Source organism: Ambystoma mexicanum, chromosome 6q (assembly GCF_040938575.1).
Source record: "Ambystoma mexicanum isolate Mex_15411 chromosome 6q, UKY_AmexF1_1, whole genome shotgun sequence".
Lineage (NCBI taxonomy): Eukaryota > Metazoa > Chordata > Amphibia > Caudata > Ambystomatidae > Ambystoma > Ambystoma mexicanum.
This window is the reverse complement of record NC_090937.1, coordinates 398,595,851-398,618,827: the sequence shown is the minus strand read 5'-3', so window position 1 is coordinate 398,618,827 and position 22,977 is coordinate 398,595,851. Positions and strand designations below refer to the sequence as shown.

Here is a 22,977-nt window from a genome sequence, read left to right as displayed (position 1 = left end):
GGAGGTAAAAATTAGTAAAATCGTCCCAAGAAGAAATTATCAGAAGCAGTAATTAAAGGAATAGAAGAAAACAAAATAAAAGAGAAGGGACTAAAAATGAAGAAAGAATGAAACCCCCCTTTTAAAATCTAAAATACACATTTCCAAAATGACTTCCCTCTCATTGACGTAACCCAACCAATTTCCATTCTTTTAACAATTTTACAACTTCAATCATTAGAAATACCTCATTACCTGAAGCCAGACTATCCCAAAAGCAATCCATCCTTTGGACCCTCTAGGGTCCACGGACATTTCCCCAGCAGGTGCCTAGTTGATTGTAATTAATTCTCTTCACATCTCAGGTAAATACCCGACACAACCTCCTGTGCCCCTCTAACATGTTGAATTTCGCAAGTGGGCAAAAGATTCAAATGAAATCTTAGGGACTCTGATCTCATGTTTGAATCAGGAAATATCTTCAAATAAGTGGGCAGCAAGGATCTAGGTTTATCTGTAGGAGTGAGGGAACCAAAAATCCTAGCCGATTTCATTACTGTAATAGTTCTGATCCATTTGGGGATTTTCAATGGAACTGCCTCAATTGCATGAAAGCAACCAAAAATACTAGCACGGCTCAGAAGCGTATTTCCACTACATCAAGACACAGGAGGCCTGGTGCACGCCCAAGCAATGTTAGGAGATGCACTACCTTCCAACACATCTGTACCGGATCTGCTGTAGCAACCCTGCAGAACTGAACAATACAGATCACCAGGAACACCATTTCTCATAGGAAAGGGGGCACACCGAAGGACCTGTCAGCGACAATATCGAAAGGTGGCCCCGTGAACACAAGACAACGAATAAAGTGGGTGCACAAGTACTTGAAGATGCGAACCCAAAAAAGGCAGGGCTGAACAAAGATATAGCATTTATGACACACCATCGCCAAACTATGAACCATGGACTAGCAAGACGAGCACAACACAAACGGGATATATGGTTGGTCTGCCGTTCAGAACATGGGTAAGGAGATACAACTACAACAGTGTCATCAAATAATTCCCACCCGTTATCGATGATGAGGCACACAGAGAGGACATTGGACATGGTATCCCTCAAACATTGGTAACACAGTTTTTGATGCATACACACATTTGATTTACAAATACAAAAAGGTTGGTTGCAGGAGTAGAACTTTAAGCGAACCGGTTAACAATTTATCATTGTGTGAAGTGAATTAAAAATGCATCCGGTTTTCAAACTGTTTTTAAATCGTATATTTTACGATTGCTTTGCAATACTATGAATAATTTTTAAAACTAAGGTTCCTTGATGTTACATTTGTCAACGCAACACGTGTGTGAGTAACGTATGCCTTGACATTTCATTCCCAAAATGGATAAAATGATTGTTTTGCAATTAAGACCGGAAAGAACCTTTCCAAGGATGTTATGTTTTATCCCCCAAAGGGGCCTGGCATGGTGCCCTTTGGAAAGTTAGCAGGTCGAGGATTATGTAGGGAACCACAAGACTAAAAGTATCCCATCCGGGATTTTGCTTACAACAGTTTCAGGATGGGGTTGCCTCGAGGCCATTACAGAAAGCATCCCACATTTGAAAGGTGTTACCATTTGACTCCTCTCCAGTTACCTTGGCCAAGTATTCAGTTTGAAAATTTGCAGTGGGAAAATTAGAGAGTTACACTGTAAAAAGTAAGAAAAAAATAAAAAACCATCTCCATTGTATTCTGGGTAAAATAGAACTTTTTAAAAACAAGACTGGGCTTCTTGAATAATTGAACACATGTTGGTACAAAATGAACCATAATGATATGTCCACCCATGTTTGAAAACTCGTAGGAAAGCGATGTACTGACAATTTGGTTAAAGAAAAAAAAATATTCGCTAAATAACCCAAGTATAGTGTTCACCATGTTTCAATAGACACACAACAAGATTGCCTGCAAATTGTCTACTTATTCGTTTTGGGCTTAATAACAGCATTTAGTCCCTTTAGAATTTTAAGTGCTGTCAGTTTTGGCAGACACTGCAACCAAGGAGCCAGAACTTGAAGTCCTAAGCACAAGATCTTAATGTTGTGTAGTAGGTGGGAGCCAGGAGTAGAACATGGGCCTTTGGGATCTGCATTCGACAATGAGGTCAAGCCATCAGGCCACACCATTTTAGGAACCAAGCATGGTCGTATCCATTAACCAGCCGGAGGTAGAGGTGGAGACACATCTGTGCTGGGGAAAATATATTTTATGATTAAGGAACTCCAGCTGTTACAGTGCCAACCACTGTGCAGGTTTCTTCCTCTGTCTCTCCCAACCTCACCTCCTCTGTCCTTCACATGCTCCCTTCATCTCCCCCTCCACTTTACTCTCCTCCTCTCCTTCAGTCTCAGTCTCCCTCACTAGGGGGGGGGGTCGCTTTACTCTTCCTCCACGCCCCTATATATCCCCCGTCAAAGTCTGTCTGTCTCTAATGGGAGTAGGGATTGGTGGTGAAGAGAGGACTACCGCAAGCAGGGCAAGAAGCCCTGTGTCACCAATGAGAGAGATGGGTGATGATTGGCTTTGATAGACAGTCAAGTAGACCAGTGAGGAGATGAATAACACAAGTCCTTCCCTCCAAGAAGCATGCCATAGAAAGAAGGCAGTCAGAAGAGCAGAGTTCTTGGAGAGAAAAGGAGCAGAGGAAGCTTGTGGTTGAGTGGGCACTCAAGATAGGTTTAGGGACAGGGAGGGCACTGCGGTAGAAAATGCAAACTGATAATGTACAGGAGGTGGTCACTTAGAAGTACTCCTTTCCGCCTGTGACAATTTGTGCAAGCACACAGTTATTCAAAGGGATGAGAGTGCAGTGCAAGCAAAGAGATTGCCCCACATGTAGGTCATCAAGTCCTTGTGTTTCCATTCTATGGTGCACAAAGGGGGGGAGCAGGATGCAGGCGAGTTTGTCATATTTAAACTTCTGCAAAGGGTCCTGCTTGACATTCAAGGTCAAAGAATGAAGAGCAGAGGGGTTAGCATGAAGTCCGATACATAGACACAGGGCCTCATTACGACCCAGGCGGCCACGGAATGAACGGTGCCAGTAAGGGACCAGCACCGTTCATTCCAGGCCGCCCTATTACGAGGTCTTCAGCGGGTCCCGCTAAGGAACGCCTGGTCAGACCAGGCGTCCTTAGCGGGACCCGCTAGCAGATCAGGAAGCTAACAACGGGCCCGTCATTAACAGGCCCGTTAGCATCCTCCCCATTCCCATGGCTCAATGGGAATGGGGATGTACCGGGCCTGGGTCCCGCAAAAGGGATTTACCGGGCCCTCCAAGATCGGAATTGCCCGGTAAGTCCCCTTTTGCGGGACCCAGACCTGGTACCCGGTATGGGGGTAGCCATGCCGCTTTTAGCGGCATGACTACCTCCATACTCGTAATGAGGCCCACTGGCTTTCCCCATATGCCAATGCTCCTTTCAAGAAGTTTCCATAGAGCACTGCAGTACTTTTTAAATACCTCGATTTTATTTGCAAGGCATAAAATAAGCAGTGTCACATAGCAATTTGCTATGGAAATCTGTAGGTTTGCTAATTAAATAATTGACACTTATGTAGCAAAGATAGCTATTTAAGTTACCTGTTCAATTAAAGTAGAGCTCACCCTGCAGTCTTCTCTTGCTCTCACTACTCTCTCCACCCTGTCTTCTCTACTCAGAGCAAGTTCACAGGGGCTAATGGAGAGAGAGTGCAGCAGTAATCACCTCCACTCTCAAGAGCCAAAGGCCTGTGCAGGAGTGCTAGGCAAGAATTTGTTTTTTTCTTTTTAAATACATGAAAACCATAAATAAATCAGGATGATACTTTTAATAAGCTAACTGGATCCTGTCTGGCAAAGACCAGTATAAACCTTTTTTTTTAAGACAGTACTGCAATTCCATTCCTAAAAATGAAGTTGTTACATAATACATAATTACAGTATTGCTACTGAAAAACACTGTATTGTCTCCATGCTTTACAGTAAAGTTTAGGTTAGTGTATTTAAATCTCACAATGTGAACTTTATTTAATTTTGTTGGGGCTGATGCATCACATTGACGAGTGAGCACCTTTTGAAAATGTACGTGATCACACGGCAAAATGATTTTCATGGCAAACCTAGTTCTGTGACCTGCTCGTTGAATATATATGTGCAACTGGTGCCCAATCCATGAGCTGATCCCATACTCCATCTCATCACCCTGTTGCTTTATTCCAGCTACCCTGAAAGTGAGATGGCGGCAAACTACAATATTCCACCTAATTTGCCCAAATCTCTCCCTGCTCCACCATACACGCTGCTTAGTCTCTTAAATTATTTCCTCTTACACAATGTCTACACAAAGCTAACTAGATGTTTATGCAAAGTAGTAATCAATCGTTCCTTCCAGTCTGTACATCTACAGATCTGCTGCAATACCATATCCTGCAGTTAGCCTCCAGAGCACGCTTTGCTCTAGGATTATAATTGCATTATATATTAGCATCTGTGGGAGAGAGCTGGCCAAACGGTTTTCAGAGCCTTTTTATCATATCTATTTATTTGTGTCCATTCATGCATCTAACTTTTTACATTTTACAGACACTCATCTAGGGCTTGCAAAGACTACTCACCCACTTACATAGTCAAGAAGATTTTATGAACAGCGAGCACCATTTGTAGGGGATGTTTTAAGATTTTATGGTACATTTGCTTTGCAATAATGTCAAATAAAGGTTTCACTGTGCCTGGCCTGCCTCTGGTGGCAGCAGTGTGCCAAACAGCAAGTGGGTTTGTGGTGACATGCACCATTTTACAGAAAGCTAATTTCCATTTTTGTCATCCGTTGCTATGGATCGAATGCATTACTTGACCCCCAAGGTCTAGTGGAATTTTAAAGAGTTTGCACGGCCTGACTCTTCTCACTAATGTCTTAGTTCAGCGGTACACCAAAATGCTGTATTGATGCTCATTGTATGCCTTGGGTACAAATAACTTCTGGTGATTTTAGTAGGACATTGCTAATCCAATGGGTTTGTTTGCTAATCAAGAACATTTTAATTAGCAAGCACTGCTAATCAATTTTTAAAAACTAATGTATGCCTTGATTTGGAGGGTGCAGACTGGTCTTGCATGGCTGTGCTATGATGATAAACTTGGATCACTCATGGGGGTGCACTCTGTGCCTTGCAGGGAGCTGAATATGCATCTGTGGCTTCAGGAACGGTGTCATTGCCCATTACATTGGAGAACACTGCAAGCTAGTTACTGGTGCCATATACACCTTTCATTGGAATCCCGCCAGCGAGAGGGTGGGCATGCCTGCCAGGAGCCAGGTGGGGGGATGGGGGGGGGGGGAGTGCAAAACCACTATGGAGGTTCAGACAGGAACACACCAAGTGCATATGCAAACACCTTGTGCTCTAGTGCTGTGGGCAGAGGGTCGTCTGGGAGATGGGAAAGGGTCTATGGAAAACGGCTGCTGCGCAATGTAAGCTGGAGACCATAGTGAAGCAAATGAATGTATACAGAGAAAGAAAGGCACGCACATAATTACTGAGGGTTTCACAGCAGGCTTTGGGGTTTGGTAGAAGAACCCCCACGTGAGGAGAAGGGCATTAACACTTCCATAGAGGAGTCACCCGAGAAAGTTGAGGGAAAGCTGCATAAGGAGATGCAAGGGGGCTTGAGGGGGTAGCAGGCCTTTGCCGCACCTGCCTTTTGATGACCTGCTGATCATTCTACAGAAAGTGTTGGAAGATGGCATATTTTCCATCATTTGTCGTGGATGGCGGGATAGTTGAACAACTTTAACTTTTGAGTGCATTAAGGGCGGCATTGTTGGCTTGGCATCCACCTGTGAACACATTTGCAAATGCAATATAAAATCAGTGTTGTGGTTACTGCTGGTACACCTGGGTGATTTTGACCTTTTATACATGCAGCTGGAGAGACATATTTGTGTACAAGGCAATGCCCATGGGGGAGGAAAGATAGCACAGGGCAACAGAGTTTGTCTTGGAAGCAAGACAACACGGCGCAACACAGGTTAAAATCCCCATCCCGCGCTAAGAAACCACTCGCTGGTATTAAGCGCGTTAGAAATTAACAATAAAATAAAAATGGGCCGTGTCCTGTGGACGGTTTGAGACATTCAGTGCATTCCTGGCATGAGATCTTCAGCAAAACATCGGATTTGTCTCAAGTGCTGCAGTGGTACGGGGGGGGGGTCTGGGGGGGTTTGCTGGCGGCTGGTCCCGGTAGTGGGGAAAGAGATGCTTAAAAAGAAGGGTTGCTGGAGGAGCTCCAGGTAATGGTGGAGGAGATTGAAGGACCGGTGTCAGCAAAAGGAAAAACGGTGTCTGTTGACTTCACGTATGTATGCAAGGGGAGTTAGCAACCCACAGAATGCTAGCCCATGCAACATTTTCCCTTGCCACTAGCCACTGGCGAGTGATATGTGACTCTAGTGTAAGAAATGGTGTGCGATGTGTATGGATGCAATTGAGGTAGCTAGTCACTTTTTTTTTTATGGCCGGCTAGTAGCTTGCAATTTGAATGTGGGTCCCTTGGTGTAGAGGGAGAGGGTCTGTTGCATTAGGGAGGGGAGGTCGGAGATTGGGATTAGGGTTCAGACGGCAGACTGGAGGAGCCGCGGGTAGGACGTTCCCGAGAACTTAACTGAATTTGGCCATAGTGGAGGGCGTGAATGCTACGATGATGGCACTGATAGGTAGGCAGAAGTAGGAAGAAGGTGCAGTTAGGAGACACGCAGCATGCAAAGTGCGTGCACCCAGGGGGATCTTTCCAAACAATGTTGCATTTACGATGAAGGCTGCACACCCAAATAATATTGATGAGCAGATTGGGAAGAATTTGAGGCCCGGGGATTGACTGTTTTGAGACTGTCAGAGAACTTGTGCAATATACAGATTTGATCGGATGCAGCTAAGGAAAGTGGTTCAGGGCTGTGGACCAATGAGTGGATTGTGAAGAGACACAGATTCGCCTTCTTCCAACTCATCACTATAAGGGTGGTGGTGGTTTCTTGGGGACTGGTATTCGGGTAAGTGGGTCTGATGTTCAAAGTAAATAACAAGAGTGCAGTGGCTACAGTGAAAAAAAAATCTGTGAGGGATGTGGACTGTTGAGGGAGTTTCGGGAGGCAAGACGTCCGGTCATTCACAATGTAGTCACGGGTGTCTTGGTCAAGATTCCGTGGATTGATTACGATATGGGCAGGGTGCCAAAGCAGATTCTGATAAGACTTGCGGAAGCTAGGCTTTTGAATGCACAGTGGCTTGTTGATATGACCGTGTCTGGTGGATTCCACGAGAAAGACGTATTGGCAAGCTTGTGAGAAATGTTTTAAAAGATGGGGCTAGATATAGGGGGACAACTGAAGAGAACATCCAATGTGGGAAGTTTCTTATTGGATTTCAATGGCAAGGGACTGAAGCCACAGGTAGTGCTAGACTGGCTAGCACTAGATTTTATGGGGCCTGGCTCTGGGGATATAAACTGGCATGGAGTGAGATGGGCAACACAGTAAAGATGGGCTAGGAATAGGGGGACTAAGAGCACTGTGCAAAGAGGAATTACCTTTTTGCTTGCTGCTTTGAATTTAGGAGTTCCGGGGACAGTTTTCTCATTCACATATGGACCTGGATGAATTAGTGCTCCATTTACACTAATGAATCTGAACTGGTTAGGAGGAACAGCAGGGAAAGGTGAATTCCATGGACAAGAACTGTAGAACTTTCTTGTGAGTTATGAGAGAGCAGAAAGTTAGAGCCAAAGTTAAGTTGTGTGTTGTAGAATGGAACAGTTTGCCTGATGAGCTAGGCTCAGGGTAGCGAGGGTTTGGCGTTTGATGTTACAAGACAGTGCAGAAGGACTAAAATGCACCCAGGAGCTGACAGTTTTGAGTAAATGTGTACAACGTTTGGATTTAATGGGACATCAGGGCACACTTTCCTTAAACATGGGGATGGAAAACAAAATATTTTGGCTAGAATTAAATGAATCTGTGATGAAGGGGAGGTCTGTAGGTACAAGGGTTACATTAAATCAAAGTGGATTTAAAAAAGGGCTGAAGGGCATGAAGACCTCACGGTGGTAGGGTGGTAACTGCTTTTCTGTTTCACAGAGCCACAGAATGGTTTGAAGAACCGCATCTTTGCCCATTCATCATCAACGGGGCTGGTGTGCAAGCAAAGGAGAGGTCATTTGTGAAATAATAGGTGCAGGGTTCTGCAGACATTCAGTCAACAGTCGGGGGATGCACTGCAACAACTACTGCAAATGGGGATTCAGCTTGAGAATAAGAAGGAGGGCTGGCTCGACAGGCCAATCATTCAAGTGAGAAAGATCTATTGGGAATCGGACAAAAAGACAGAGATTAAAAGATGGAATGGGAGATTTGGCCACATTTCAGCCGTTCGAAAATACCAAACGACCGAAAAGTTCTACCAAATCCCCCATTCGGTGGCAGGGGCTGTTGCGGCGGTCCCCGCACCCTTGCTCCCTATATTGTGAGTCGGGTTGCAGGAGTATCCCCCGCAGCTGGTTTCGGAAAAAAATAAAAGGAAAGGACCCTGCGGCGCCCGTTCCCGATCACGGAAGTGAAAGGAAAAAGGCATTGCAAGGACACAGTGAGTTGGCAACAAGGTAAGTATGGGACTGGGGGTGTGGGTGGGGACAGGGGTCAAGTCAGAAATGTTCAGGGGAGACGGGAGGGTGGGCCATGGGAAGAAGTGCAACATTTAGGGTGATTTTTAGCATAATCTGCAAAAATCCAGAGGCTGTTGAAACTTGTAACGGTTAGTGAAAAACACATTTGATCAAATCAATGAAAGTGTGTGACTGCTTCATGCCACCTTCACCCAAGAGCAAAACAAGAAATTCTGGTGTCTGTTTTTTTGCTGAACCTGAAACTATTCCAGGTTTTGCATAATAATGACACTTTAGTAACTGTAGGCCCTTTACCTAATGTTGCTTTACCTACTATGGTAGTTGCAGGCCCACCCTGCCCTCATCTCTCATCCAGTTCCACTCCTCCCACATGGCACTGTGAGCCAGCGCCAAGGATAAATCTCAGACCCAGGCAATACGTTGCACGGGGCTCGACTGTGGTCATGCTGGGAGGCTGCCTATGCTTTTGTGCGAGAGCACTTCTCCACAGTCTCCCTTCCCAGGCAACCACCTACGTGGGCAGAACTTTACACGCCACTCTGCATCAGTCTTGAGGCAGACTACACCACTCCTTCTCTCCTCTTCTCCCATGCCACTCTCCACCTTCGCGGCCCGGTGCAGGCTGAACAGCGCTCCACAACTCACACCCATGCTCTGACTCACTAGAGCCCAGTTCTTCTTTGCACTGGAGCCACTTCTTCCCTGGGCCACTCCACTCATGCAACCCGGATTTTCGGGTTGCCAGCTCATCTTTACTGTGGCCCCACACATCCCACCTGGACACTTCCGGCATTCTCCGATCCATCAGCACATTCCACCATCATTACAGCACCTGCACTCCTTTACGGAGGGGTGGGCTGACAACGTTCTCTGGCCTGCTACTCCAACACTGCTCTACAAGGGTTGCTCAACTCATGCCACTTCCACAGCCCTGAGTGGTTGCCCGTGGAAGAAGTCCCCCAGGAGTAAACACTGCACTTCCTGCTCTCTCCCTCCGCCATCCACAGAAAAACGTGCATGGGATTTTCTCAGCCATTCGGCCTAGAGTAACTACTAAACAGAGGAAGAGAAGTCCAGGGCGAAGGAAATTGCCCCTTTATAATGACCTCAGTCATGCCTTTGACCTCCGGTCCTCTCTCCAACCTGCGAGACAGACCTGCACAAGATATACCACAGACAATGTTCTTGATATGTTCCATAGAAATTTACCTTCACAAGGGAAGAAAGGTAGAGCTCACCAATTACAACCTATTGCTGGTCGCTCACACACGATCTACTACTTCTTACCGCTTGCTTGCCTGTGCAACAGCACCTTACTTCTTGCTGCTTGCTTGCCTGTGCAACAGCACCTTACTTCTTGCTGCTTGCTTGCCTGTGCAACAGCACCTTACTTCTGGCTGCATTTTTGTAACCAGTTCAAACCTCCCAAACAACCAACACTAGCCACAGACCTAGGCACATACATCCCAATAGGACCTCACACAATGCCCGACTACAGCTTATTGCTCAAGTTATCTGGCAGCCTCTTAACATTACAATTGGTCTTTCGTGTGTGCTAGGTGTACCGGACACCTGTGCAGCAATGAACTGCAGAATCGCAGAAAGCACTAGGGAGCCACACTCGTGGCTGATAACACATTCTAGAGTCAAAGGGTCTTAATTGGCCACCTAAATGCTCGCCAAGGCCATCAGCATTTGCAGCACATCTGCAGACCAATGTGCTGCCTTAGGATCAGGTGTCCACAGAAAGCTAACCTTGCAGGAGAATCATGGCCTGCAAGCCACGCCTCACGATTGTCGTCTGAGCACCTGATCCTAAAGCAGCACATTGGTCTGCGGATGTGCTCGGCCGGTCAGGTAGCACAGCGAATAGAGCGGTCGCTTTGACATCCGCCCCGGCAGGGCCAAACTCAACCTTTCATCCTTCCGAGGTCGATAGATGAGAACCACACTTCGTAGCAGCGCTCAGATGCGTGAGGGTTCGTAGCGCTATATAAATGCAAAATTAATATTAAACACTCACCCTTTTCAACCCCCCCATCCCCAAAAATCTGGGCCTCGGGTAAAAATACTGAACAAATTCAGTACAATAAGGAATCTGAATGCTGTCCGTTTAACAACGATTCCTTCTGGGATCCCGACAACAAAATTCTCTTAGAAGGTATGCATACAATCAAGGGACATTGGATTAAACTGTGGACATGTTGGCCCTATTGGAGCTCCAATGTCCAGGCCCACTGTGCGACCACTGTACAAAAACAACCTCCACCGTTTTATATAACACCAATTCAGCCCGGCCTACCTTGTTTAGGTGTACCCTGCCTGCTCAATTGCGAGTGCAACGAGTCACTGTGTCGTCAGCTTTGCCCTACAATAAAGTCATTTCTTTTTAAGCTGGGGTATTGAAACTTTCATCATGCCTCCATTAAATGCCTCCAAGCGCTTTTACAGGAGTATATTGGTCTAGGCAGAGAACGTGATGCCAGTGGCTGGGTGTGAAGTCGTGGCAGCGGGAATGGTTTGCGAATGCCAGCGAGACACCTTAAAGGAGTCTGGGGCAGAAGTAGCCAGTGGAGGCGTGCCAACTGGTCCAGTGCACAGCTGGCCCTCCCAGGTTCTTTGGATTCGTGTGGCATTACTAGCATGCATGCGGTGTGATGTGACAGGGTGTATATATGTATGCATGCATAGGATTTATAAAGCACAAAACATAGCTGGGCAGCATTGGTGTGCTGAACATAGCAGAATCACTTGGGAGATTACAGATAGGGGCGGCGGCATAGTTAGCAGGAGTGGCCACGGTGTGCAGGAAGAAGAGGGGGGGGGGGTGGAATCCCTGGGAAGGATCTGTGAAGTGAGGCGGAGCAATCGGTCACCTGCAGGATATTCTTGGAAGAGTAGCATCTTCAGGTGCTTCCTGAAGTGTAGGATGCATGATCCAGTCTGATCTGCTTTGGAACGTATCCCCGAGTCAGGGTGTGTGGGGGGTGGGGGTTTTCCCTCTTGCAGTTTTGGATTAATCTGCCAATATTGTGGCTTTCTGGCGGCCTCCGCAGATGCAGCTTTTGATGCGTTGGTTGTGCTTTGAAGGTGATACAGGCTGCCTTATAAATGATGCGCGCTTGAAGGTTTAGACAGTGTTGGTGCGATGATTTATCCCCTTATCCAGGTGCTCGGCGGGGAAGTTCAAGGCAAGTGAATGGTGGAGGCCAGTAGCCGTGCTGAGACCTGGTGAGCAGCTGCCTCCCCAAGGCTTGACACTGCAATAACCAAGTTGCCCGTTCATGGCCTACCTGCACACTTCCACCTATGCATGACCCATTCCCAGAACCTAATGTCAGGAGAAGCAGGCATAGACCAAGAAACTCTCAAAGGGCTCCAGGAATATGAAATTGGCTCGCCAGGAATTCTAAACATCTGCAGGTGGATAGGCCGCACATTCCCATCTCGGCAGAGGCGGGGGATAATGGCTCTTTCCCATGGCCATGCCACCCGAGTTGACCTTCTCTGCTCTACTTCCTTTACAGTGATCTTTCTGCTTGGCTCTGGGACAAGGTTTACTGGCTGGGCAGTAAGGGTCAAAGACCTCAACAATAATTGCCGATTGATGCAATCTATTAACCCTTCCACCCCTCACTGCATGAACTTCGTTCTTTGGAGAATAGGAGGTCCCGATGGATTTGGTTATCCCAGGTCAATATTTGTATTGTCACTTTTCTTGGTTCATCTCTGAACTTCTTAATATGATCCTTTTACTAAAATGCGAGGATTCCTTTTGTTGTTTTTTCCCGATCTATTTAATGCAAGGCACTAGGACTCAGAAGCCCATTCCGCGAGATTGTGTGCACTTGCAAATCATTTGCGATTTGAACGTCCTTCCTCATATTCAACGAGACCACCTGCAAGTGTTTGAAAAACTTCGGCAAAGGGACGGGGTAGGAGATTGTGCACAAGTCATGTGACATATTGGGAACCTCAAGGGTTGAGCTTATTTACTTTAAAGCATGTATACAGTGGCAATCCCTGGGTCCTTTAAAAAGATGCAAGAGGAAGGAGAAATAAGAAGAGATTTGTAGGCCATGGAGATCATTGTTACTTCGGAAGCTTGCAGATGGTCTGGTGGCGGGGAGACCTGCTACCACTGAAGGAACAGATAGTTGCTAAACTGATCTGGAGTTGTGACCAGGCGATACGTCTGTCCTTTACTTCCGAGGAAACGTACAAGAGCTCACAGATGTGTGCAACAGGTTTATGTGGATAGTTCTCTAATGAGGAGCTACTTGAGACAGGGCCTGTAGTGCTCTTTGCTTCAGAATGAAGCAGTATGGGATTCTGGGCAGCCTATAACCCACGGCCAGTCTAGTTCTCGGCTTCAACCCTCTCTCAGAGCAGATATAGAACTGCGGTACAGAAAGAGAGTGGTTCAGGTTCCTGCTGCCAAGACCTGTGTGTAATATTCAGGTCGCAGTGGATCCAGTTCAGCCCGTTATCCTTCCAAGGTTGGCGAAATAGGACACATTACATTATAAGTTACATGATTACTAACAAGAACTACCATGCTAGTGTCATGGGAACATTCAGTTTGTAGTTTCTACAATAAAAAAATATGATCACCAGCCAAGATTAAACAATGTGGTCAAGTGTGGAGACGTTGGTCAAGTCTCCAGGTTCTATAGCCAACAATTGTACTATCATACCTTTCTCTTTCAGTCAAAGGAAGAGAAATACAGCATTGGTTCCTTCTTGGTTATTAGAGTAACAATAATGTACCCCTGCACATGCCTGATCCATGCACGTGTGCTCACGCGCCACATTCAAGCTTGATTGCATTCACATCACGTTGCTCGCAGTTCAACTGCAGAAAGTGGGTCAGACACAAGCACTCTGCAATACCAATCTCAGCCTTCATTGCATTGTCCCTGATGAGCACAGTGTTCAAACCTAGCACTCAGACAGAAAAGTAGGAGGAGGCCTTTGTACATGATAATGCCCAAAGCCACCGTGTGTCGCTGAAGGGGGTTCCCAGAGGAAAGGGAAGAGCGTGGGGCCAAAGCTGCAATCACTTAAAAGGTCAGCTGCACTAGCCGCCCCAGGAAAAGCTCAAGGCTGGGTTGATGTTTAGGATGTAAAACAGGGGGCCAACTACGAGCGTTTAGTAACCGTCCTATAAAGGGAGTCCCCTTAACCATTTCGGTTTCCTTCCACTTTACTTCAGTGGGGTGACCAGATTTTAAAAGTTAAAAACCGGGACAGGGCAACTAACATAAAAGTAGGACTAACTCTTGAAAGTGGCTGTCAAGGCACCAACTACACTTCAGTAGCAGTTGGAGAAGAAGGGGGTTTAAGTGTTACTGTTCAAAGAAACACATATCATTAATTTATCACAAACTAACATATAAGTATTAGGCGTTTGCCAGGCACTGCTATTAGATGCCCAGGTCCTCGAACCATTTTACGCCTGATACCATCAATGGCCAGTTTAATACCACAATGGCAGGGGCCTTTCCCATGCCTACACAAAAGCCCAAACTTTTGCCATTGCTCGATTTTTTTCTTACCATCTTGATAATACTAATCATGTAACATTTATAATATAACGATAGGGTCAGAGAAAAACAAAACACATATGGTTGCACAAGGGACACAGTACATCTAAGAAACTGTAACACCTGTGAAAAACAGAGAGTGACTAATGCCTGAGCGTCCTCCACAGTTTCCTCACTCGAGGACATTCCCTTTCGCGTGTCTTGCCATTGCAAGCTTGCTTTAGCCGCCCTGTCCCTGGGTGACCACAATGCACAGGGCGGAAAAGAGGTCCTATGGGAGCTCAGCTGTGCATGCTTCAACGGGGATCGGGTTACAGTGAAACAAAACACAGCCAACTGCAAGTGGAGGAGCGACTTCTGCGTCCCTCCCACTCAATTGCCGCCCATCTCCCCACAACTTCTGTGAAGGGGGAAGGGTGGTGACTAAACTTCTGCGCCAGTAAACAGCCACAGAACCCTCCCACCTATCCGCAGCCACGAGACAGTGCTAAAAAGGGGGCGGGACGAACTACTTTTAAACTTCGCCGAGTCCCAAACATAGGGCACCAACAGAAGAAAGATAAAGATGACATATATTGTGCTGCATTCACTTTGTATCGCGCGCAGGTCCCTTTTCCAGATGCGGGCAGCTTGCATGCAACAGAAGCTGAGGGAAGGGGACGCAATCCGGGTATGTGGGTAGCTTAAGAGCCCGCCCCCACCCTCTACCCCAGGAAATGTTCGTCTCAGAGATGTGGCGTGCACATTGACATTCCCAGACCAGCCTGGCTGCGATGTGTGTATTTCTAGTGCACCAGCAAACCGCGTGTGCTGGTGGTATCGCCTGCCGTTCCTGTGTTTAGAGGCAAGGGCTTGTGTGTTTGGCGCTGTATAAAATGCAAAGTCTTTGGCAGGCCAGGATAGCGTATCGGGAAAAATTAAACTAGCAAGTTGAAAGATGACTCCTCAACCCCGTCCTAGAACACCATCACCATCCCAAAAACGCATGGAGATCAATTGATCGGGTCGTGGGGTACGGACAGCTTAGTATTGATCGGGGAGGAGCGTAATAGTTAAATGTATAATACTTTGAGCCTGATTCATAGAACGTTTTCCTAAGCCATCATAAAAGGCGTCTGTGAATCAGGCCCTTGCTATTGTGTTTGGCGTGTCCAGTCTTTCTGAGTAACTGGAGGGGAGTACCCCCAAACATCTCTGTGATATGCACTAATAGCTTGGCCACAATGACATTTACATTCCCCACTTACCCCCTACTTCTCACTTTTCAACATGCCTATGAAACAACTGATATGACCAGTCCTTCCTGGTTGCAAGGTTCCCTGTGCAGTGCCATGTGAAATGCAGGGGAGGTCCCCTTGTGATTTTTCTCTTGGCATCGATGCTCTATAAATACGGCCTCGCTCGACTGCGATGGCGTGGAAGACAGCAACTGCAGCGTACTGGTTCTTAAGAAGACCCCCTCCATCCCCTTTTCCAGGGACGCCAATTCAACATCCCAAATCGCCTTTAATTCCAAGATATTTTAATGTGCACCTAGGTAAAATGCCCTGTGCTACACATATCCCCGTTGGATCGTTTAAGATTCTTTTTTCCCAGAAGCAGCCTGTTTTAACTACCTAATGGTAGGGGGAGGGGAAACGATGTGGAAGGCTTGGGGGTTAAAAGCCAGGAAACGTACTGAAGCCTCGGGCTGCCGTGGGGGGCGGAGGGAGGGGAGTGTCTTCGGTTCTGCAACCCGAACCTGTCCGTGGTGGTGACACAAACAGAAGGGCTGTCTGCATCCTCTCTAATTCCAGCGAGGTGTGTGGGGGAGGGAATGCTGTTAGATCCCCCTCCCCCAGAGGCGGCCACTTGAAGAGAAGAAAAAAAAAAACATTCAGTGAAGTGGAGAGGGAGCGAGAGAGCGAGCGCCCAGGCGGCTGGCAGGCAGGCAGGCAGCAGGAGCGCAGGTCTTTCCGGGCTGTGACGGAGGCGGTGTGCAACACAGACACCGGCGGCACACTGAGGCGTCTCTCACCCGCCGGCGCCCACACCTGCCACCAACACCGTCTTTATTTGTATAAAAAGGAGGGGCAGTAAGTCCGCTATACAGTAAATGTGCAGAGACAATTTCAAAACCCGCGCCCACTCATGAACGGTTCGAAACTGCGCACGGATAACTTTGCTAGAAGAACGTAAACAAATAAAATTAAAAAATAAATCACCCACCACAGCCGCATTAAAGGACACACCCGGTAGCCACTCTTAATGCCTTTAGTTCTCCTGCCTGCCCCCTCAACGATTGCAACCACTTTTATGAAATGGACCGTGTCGTATTATTCGAGTGGGGAACAAACATGAAGACTCCAGTCTGCTCACGGCCTCATCGCTGCATACAAACCAGATGTGATCTTGATGATTTCTCTTTACCCCAACCCCGAACAGAACTGGGGCCGCGAGTGGACAGTGAAACCTGACTGCGTTTACTGTAGGAGTTCCACAGAGTCGGCTATATTGCCGCCCATCGCGCATTGTGAGGAAGGCACACTGCCGCTTAATTAAACTGATGGAATATACTCAACAGAAAGCTCAAAAGCAGATAAAAAACGACACGATGCCCATTTTGACCAGAGCCACTTTGAAGCTCTTGTCACTGGGCAATCACGTGTAGGCAGCGACCCTGCTATGGAGAGCGGCTACCCCAGCGACTATGAGTGCAGGGCGGTCAATAGGCCATGTTCAGACACTGGGCCATCTAAAGCTGGGCGTTCAACACTGCGCCGCTTCCCTGGGGTTCAGCTATCTAGCCTCCCCTGCCACACGCACATTTAGAGTTCCACTTCCACATGGCTCCCGCTATACAAAAGCCAGGCAACTCGTTCCCACCCAAGTCGGCTAATATCACCCAAGGATGTCAGCAGTGGAACCGTACAATCATATCAGCCGTGGCAGTGAATGGACAGTGTGACACTAAACATTTGTATCTGAAAACACTTGACCGTTCTCTCTTTTTCAAAGGTCTGTTTCAGGACACCACACACTTATGTAGCGGAGACATGTGTTCTCCTCGCGCTAAATACACGGGCATTTTCATTAAAGAGAGACACTCCTGTGTGACTAAAAGCACAGCTTCCGTGCAGCGGCGCGTACACAGGACAGTGTGACACCGAGCACCAAGCCCAGGTAACATGCAGTTCCTGGCATATGTCTCAGACACCGAGTGCTGCAAATTCACACTGCCTCCGAGTGTTCAGAATGCGTGCATGTTTACAAAGCCTGATCAAACATGAAGCTATCCAACAGCTTAATGCAAATAGAACGAAAACCTTCGCAAAGCGGCATTACAAGGCATGTGCTCCACAATGCTCTAGAAACAGTGCAAGTTCACAGTCATGCATGCACACTACTGGGGTTGTACAACTGTACTTTGGGCGCATTCAAAAGAATATCGGTTAAACAAATCCCATTCACTCTCCAAAAGTCAGGTGTGAGTTGCCCTTCCCATTTAAATGTTTTCATATCGATACCCCAATGGACTATGGCCCCGCCTCTAGGCAAACCCCACCCCTTTACAAAAATGTAAACACAACACATCGGTGCCTTGCCCAGTGACGGGAGCTTCCCCAGTCCTGTAGTTGTTCCCTGCACACTGAAAAAACTTCCAGGGTTAACTACAGCGTGCAGGCTGCCATGCAGCTCCGAAATACGGCGGTGACAATCGTGCAACAGGAACTTCCTGCAACATGTTTCTGCAGGTGAAGAAATGTGGAGGCACAGATTCAAAACCCCATATGCAAAGCGTGGAGTCAGGTGCCAACCATTTGTGGACAAGGCAGACGCAACCTGAAAGACTCGCCAAAGTATGCATGGATTAATTAAACGCAATTCTGACACATAGTAATGGCACACAAAAAGGAGGACTCTGCTCCCACAAAAATCAAAGCAGGTGGCCCCACTGTAATAATAGCGTTCAATTCAAAGATCGCTTCCACCCCCAAGCGCTCTACCTGGGATACTGTAATACACAGCTACCAGCACATCTGCTTTCCAGCAGCCTGAATGCCGGTCCCTTTGTGTTCCCATGCCCCACCTTTGTGTACCCCGTGGCTCCTCTGCCCCTTTGTGCCTTTGCCCTCACCCTCGTCCCCACAGTGCCCCTGCAGCCTTTCCTTACCATGATGAGCGTGTGGTGCCTCTGCTCGGCCGCCTCCGACGGGTCCTTGCCCGGGAGCTGCTGCTGCTGCTTATTGCCGGCCGCTGCTCCCGATCCAGGCCCCTTGCGGCCGCGCTGCTCCAGGCTCCGCTGGTAGAGGCTCACCGTGTCGCGGCGCTCCAGGTCGCGCTGCTCGGCCTGGCCGTGCTGGTAGCGGCTCTCGCAGTGTCCATGGTGTCGCCGGCAGCCCTCGATGCGCTGTCTCAGCCGCTCCACCACCGCGCTGTGCTTGGGCACTGCGCCGCCACAGCCAGTGCCCGGCGCATGGGGGGGCGGCACGGGGCTGCCGCTATCACTGCCCAGGGCACCGAGCAGGGCTGCCCCTCCGCCCACCAGACACAGGCTGGAGGAGGCAGCAGTGGCGGGGGCCGCGTAATCCCCCATGCCGCTCCACGCGCACACTATGTTGAAAGAAGTTTTCGGAGCTTATTCCTTGAAAAAAAGATACCCGTCCGTCACCACCAACTCTTGGCTCGGTACTTCCTCTGCCCCTTCTCACTCACCGGGGTGATGCTGAAGGGGGCATTTACACAAATGCATCTCCCGTGAGGCAGCGAATCTCCTTAAACTAAAAAAGCGAGCAATAGAGAATTTCCGAAGATGATGCCTGAGCAAAACGAGGTGCTGGGTCAGATCCAGTGACCCCAGGAACAGGAATCCCCATGGCAATTCCAGCCTTTCTCCAGGCAGGATTCAAGCAGGCTGGCAGGGTTAGGTTCGCACATTTCTCAATTCCAAAGGCTGCCTAATTCCAAAGTGGAGAAATGTTACAGGGCACCTTTCCAATCTCTGCCTTTCTCCAGTCTCACTCTCCAGGCAGTGTGGGGTGGGATGACAACCGTCCAAATCTGTCCCCTTTCAAACCAGGGAAAACAACATGTAATAGTGAATCCCTAAAGGTGGGAGCAAGCAGGAAGATGTGCAAAAGCTGCTCGGTGCACCCTGGCACCTCACTTGCAGCCCTTTAAACCCTTTACTTTCTTCCTCCTCTTCATGTTTGTGTAATCCAGTTTTTGGGAAGAAGTGCTCCAGTGGGGGCTGAGGTATTTTTTCCAGATACCAAAATCCAGTGTTCACTGAGAAGCAATAACTTCAAGATCCAAACATCCACATGACAGGGTGTGATGAAGTATTGGGACCAAAAGCTGTTTTTCCCTATACAATTAAGATCCCCAGCTGTGAAACTCCATTAAAGTCAATTTGGCCATCGGGACTGTATTCCAAGGCGTGACACTTGAAAAGCACCACCCAATGCACTCAACTGGGCAAAAATAAAACTACTTTGGGGCGCGCCATCCACTGGGAGCTACAGTTCTTTCAATGCAATGTTTCCATCACCCACATATAATAAGTTTGACCAAGCGGATCCAGAGAAACTTTCCAGGCTCCGTTTCATTGTGAACTGAGCACACGCGGAATGTAGAGGATGATACCACGAAATCAGAAAAGCAATCCTCTGGAGAGAGGGCGAGTTCAGCACAGTCAGGGCTGCCAGGACAGAGCGCTGTCTGCCAAAGCTGCCTGGCGTCTAAGTAGCGCCGCTCCTACTTCTGCCTCCACCATCACAATGAGCCGGCGCTGGCCGTCGCCTCCCACAGGCAGGCGGAGGGATACCACCGCTACTACTGCGTTCCTTCTGTAAACACCAAAGACAGGAGCGCAGGTCTTTGACAGTAGTTCATCGCTCCACTACGGCATTACAGACAGAATGCCAAAGAAGCGGCCATCTTAGAGTTCTGCATTAACAACACGAGCAGTCGCAAAAACATCTAGTGTCCATGGAAAATAATGTTCAACTGATATGCCACGCTTGATATTTTAAATCAGACAACGATAGTGAATGCACTGGCATACCATTTTTAAAACAGATAAAAAAGTTTGAAGATGGACGTCATATTTTATGTATTTTCATTTACCCTATAAACGCAGGCGGATGTTAGATTATTTAATTTATAAATAATAGTAATATAGGTGGTTCATTAGAAGGCGCCCACCCATGGCTGCCATTTTTACAGACGATCGGCAGCATATTGTCTTGTTTTTCATAAGTCCTTCTTTTATTTCAACAGCAGTTCGATTGTTAGAACCTTCTGTGACTGGGGGCGGCATTCAGTTTCAAGTAGCGTGCACAAAATCTGGAGCGGATTTTCAATCCGGACTCTCAGTGCATCCTCGCTCCCTAACCCCTTCTCGCCCCGCTCTTGTCCTACCCACTTAACCCAGGAGAAGAGAGCGATAAGTCCAAGGAGGCTGTGATGACAAGGACCTGGGTCCTGGGTGTGCACTGATCAACTTTTGACCTCTCCATCCGTTTCGTTATTAAACATAGGGAGGGAGTGTGACGAATCAAGATTATCAACTCCCGGGGCACCAGTGGTCCAGGGATGAATATCGGTTTCTAACCTATCAATCAACCCCACACCTCTAGTTAACTCAAAGGGATCTGAACAGATTGTCAATTAGAAACCTCCTTGTCCCATTTTGGTAATGTGGATGTGTCATAACTTGGGCGTCACATCTGTCAGATGACGACTCACGTGTGTGGGAGGACTGTATAATCATACATGGAGGCCACGCCTGGGTGAAGGAAGGGATTCCTCCAACCTAGTGACTATGGTCCGTGTCGTTATTCAGCGTGGTGGAGCATCATAACAACTGGCGACGAAGGGGTGGTGGCCCTGTGTGGTGTGCGCATTCAGTGTGATGTGCTGACGGGACCTCAGCGCTCTCCCTGGAGACTCGCATTGTGTGGCTGGCGGCCCGTGGGCTGTTCTGGGACGGGCCAACTCCTCCCTGGGTACTGGCAGAGTGTGGCTTGCGGCCCGAGGTGGGTGCTCATGCGGCCACCTTTGCTGCTTGTGCTTGAGGCCCATGGTGGGTGTTCATGCAGCTGCTGGTGTCACTGTGGTTGTGATGAGAACCCCGCTGTAAGGAGTGCCGGCGAAGATCCATGATGGCGGATGAATGGGAGGATGAAGTGGCTGGCGATGGTGCTAGTCCTGTGGGAGGAGTGAGCCGGGATGTGGCAAGGAGTTCGGAGAGAGTAAAAGGGTTGCAATTCTTTGTTGAATTGTACTAGGCTGAGCATCTTGGCCTGGTCTGTTTTGCGTTTCAGGTGTATGTGGGCGACGCAGAGGGCCTTTTGGAGAAATACACCAATTTGTTTGACGGGGTGGGCTGTTTGAAGGACCAGGAAGTAAAGCTTCATATTGATCCCTCTGTGCAACCCGTTACTCTGTGACATCGCCGCATTCATTTACATTTGCGGCACAAGGTGGAATTGGAGTTGAAGAAGCTTGAGAAGGCCGATATTACTGAGCGAGTGGATGGTTAGATTATTTAATTTATGTTAGATTATTTAATTTATAAATAATAGTAATATAGGTGGTTCATTAGAAGGCGCCCACCCATGGCTGCCATTTTTACAGACGATCGGCAGCATATTGTCTTGTTTTTCATAAGTCCTTCTTTTATTTCAACAGCAGTTCGATTGTTAGAACCTTCTGTGACTGGGGGCGGCATTCAGTTTCAAGTAGCGTGCACAAAATCTGGAGCGGATTTTCAATCCGGACTCTCAGTGCATCCTCGCTCCCTAACCCCTTCTCGCCCCGCTCTTGTCCTACCCACTTAACCCAGGAGAAGAGAGCGATAAGTCCAAGGAGGCTGTGATGACAAGGACCTGGGTCCTGGGTGTGCACTGATCAACTTTTGACCTCTCCATCCGTTTCGTTATTAAACATAGGGAGGGAGTGTGACGAATCAAGATTATCAACTCCCGGGGCACCAGTGGTCCAGGGATGAATATCGGTTTCTAACCTATCAATCAACCCCACACCTCTAGTTAACTCAAAGGGATCTGAACAGATTGTCAATTAGAAACCTCCTTGTCCCATTTTGGTAATGTGGATGGTGTCATAACTTGGGCGTCACATCTGTCAGATGACGACTCACGTGTGTGGGAGGACTGTATAATCATACATGGAGGCCACGCCTGGGTGAAGGAAGGGATTCCTCCAACCTAGTGACTATGGTCCGTGTCGTTATTCAGCGTGGTGGAGCATCATAACAACTGGCGACGAAGGGGTGGTGGCCCTGTGTGGTGTGCGCATTCAGTGTGATGTGCTGACGGGACCTCAGCGCTCTCCCTGGAGACTCGCATTGTGTGGCTGGCGGCCCGTGGGCTGTTCTGGGACGGGCCAACTCCTCCCTGGGTACTGGCAGAGTGTGGCTTGCGGCCCGAGGTGGGTGCTCATGCGGCCACCTTTGCTGCTTGTGCTTGAGGCCCATGGTGGGTGTTCATGCAGCTGCTGGTGTCACTGTGGTTGTGATGAGAACCCCGCTGTAAGGAGTGCCGGCGAAGATCCATGATGGCGGATGAATGGGAGGATGAAGTGGCTGGCGATGGTGCTAGTCCTGTGGGAGGAGTGAGCCGGGATGTGGCAAGGAGTTCGGAGAGAGTAAAAGGGTTGCAATTCTTTGTTGAATTGTACTAGGCTGAGCATCTTGGCCTGGTCTGTTTTGCGTTTCAGGTGTATGTGGGCGA

At 48.1% G+C, this 22,977-nt stretch overlaps 1 protein-coding gene across 4 annotated transcripts in view; it reads right to left on the bottom strand.

Moving 5' to 3' along the window:
• MAML3 (mastermind like transcriptional coactivator 3) overlaps positions 1-20,047 on the bottom strand; it is a 1,010,390-nt gene extending 990,343 nt beyond the window's left edge. For 3 of the 4 annotated variants that reach the window (XM_069630891.1, XM_069630892.1, XM_069630894.1), the window contains exon 1: positions 18,396-20,047. In XM_069630891.1, the coding sequence (XP_069486992.1) occupies positions 18,396-18,818 (423 nt within the window). In that variant the 5' untranslated portion in view covers positions 18,819-20,047. The remainder of the gene's footprint in view (positions 1-18,395) is intronic. The other variant, XM_069630893.1, reaches the window with a different exon arrangement.
• Between the last annotated feature and the right edge of the window lie 2,930 nt (positions 20,048-22,977).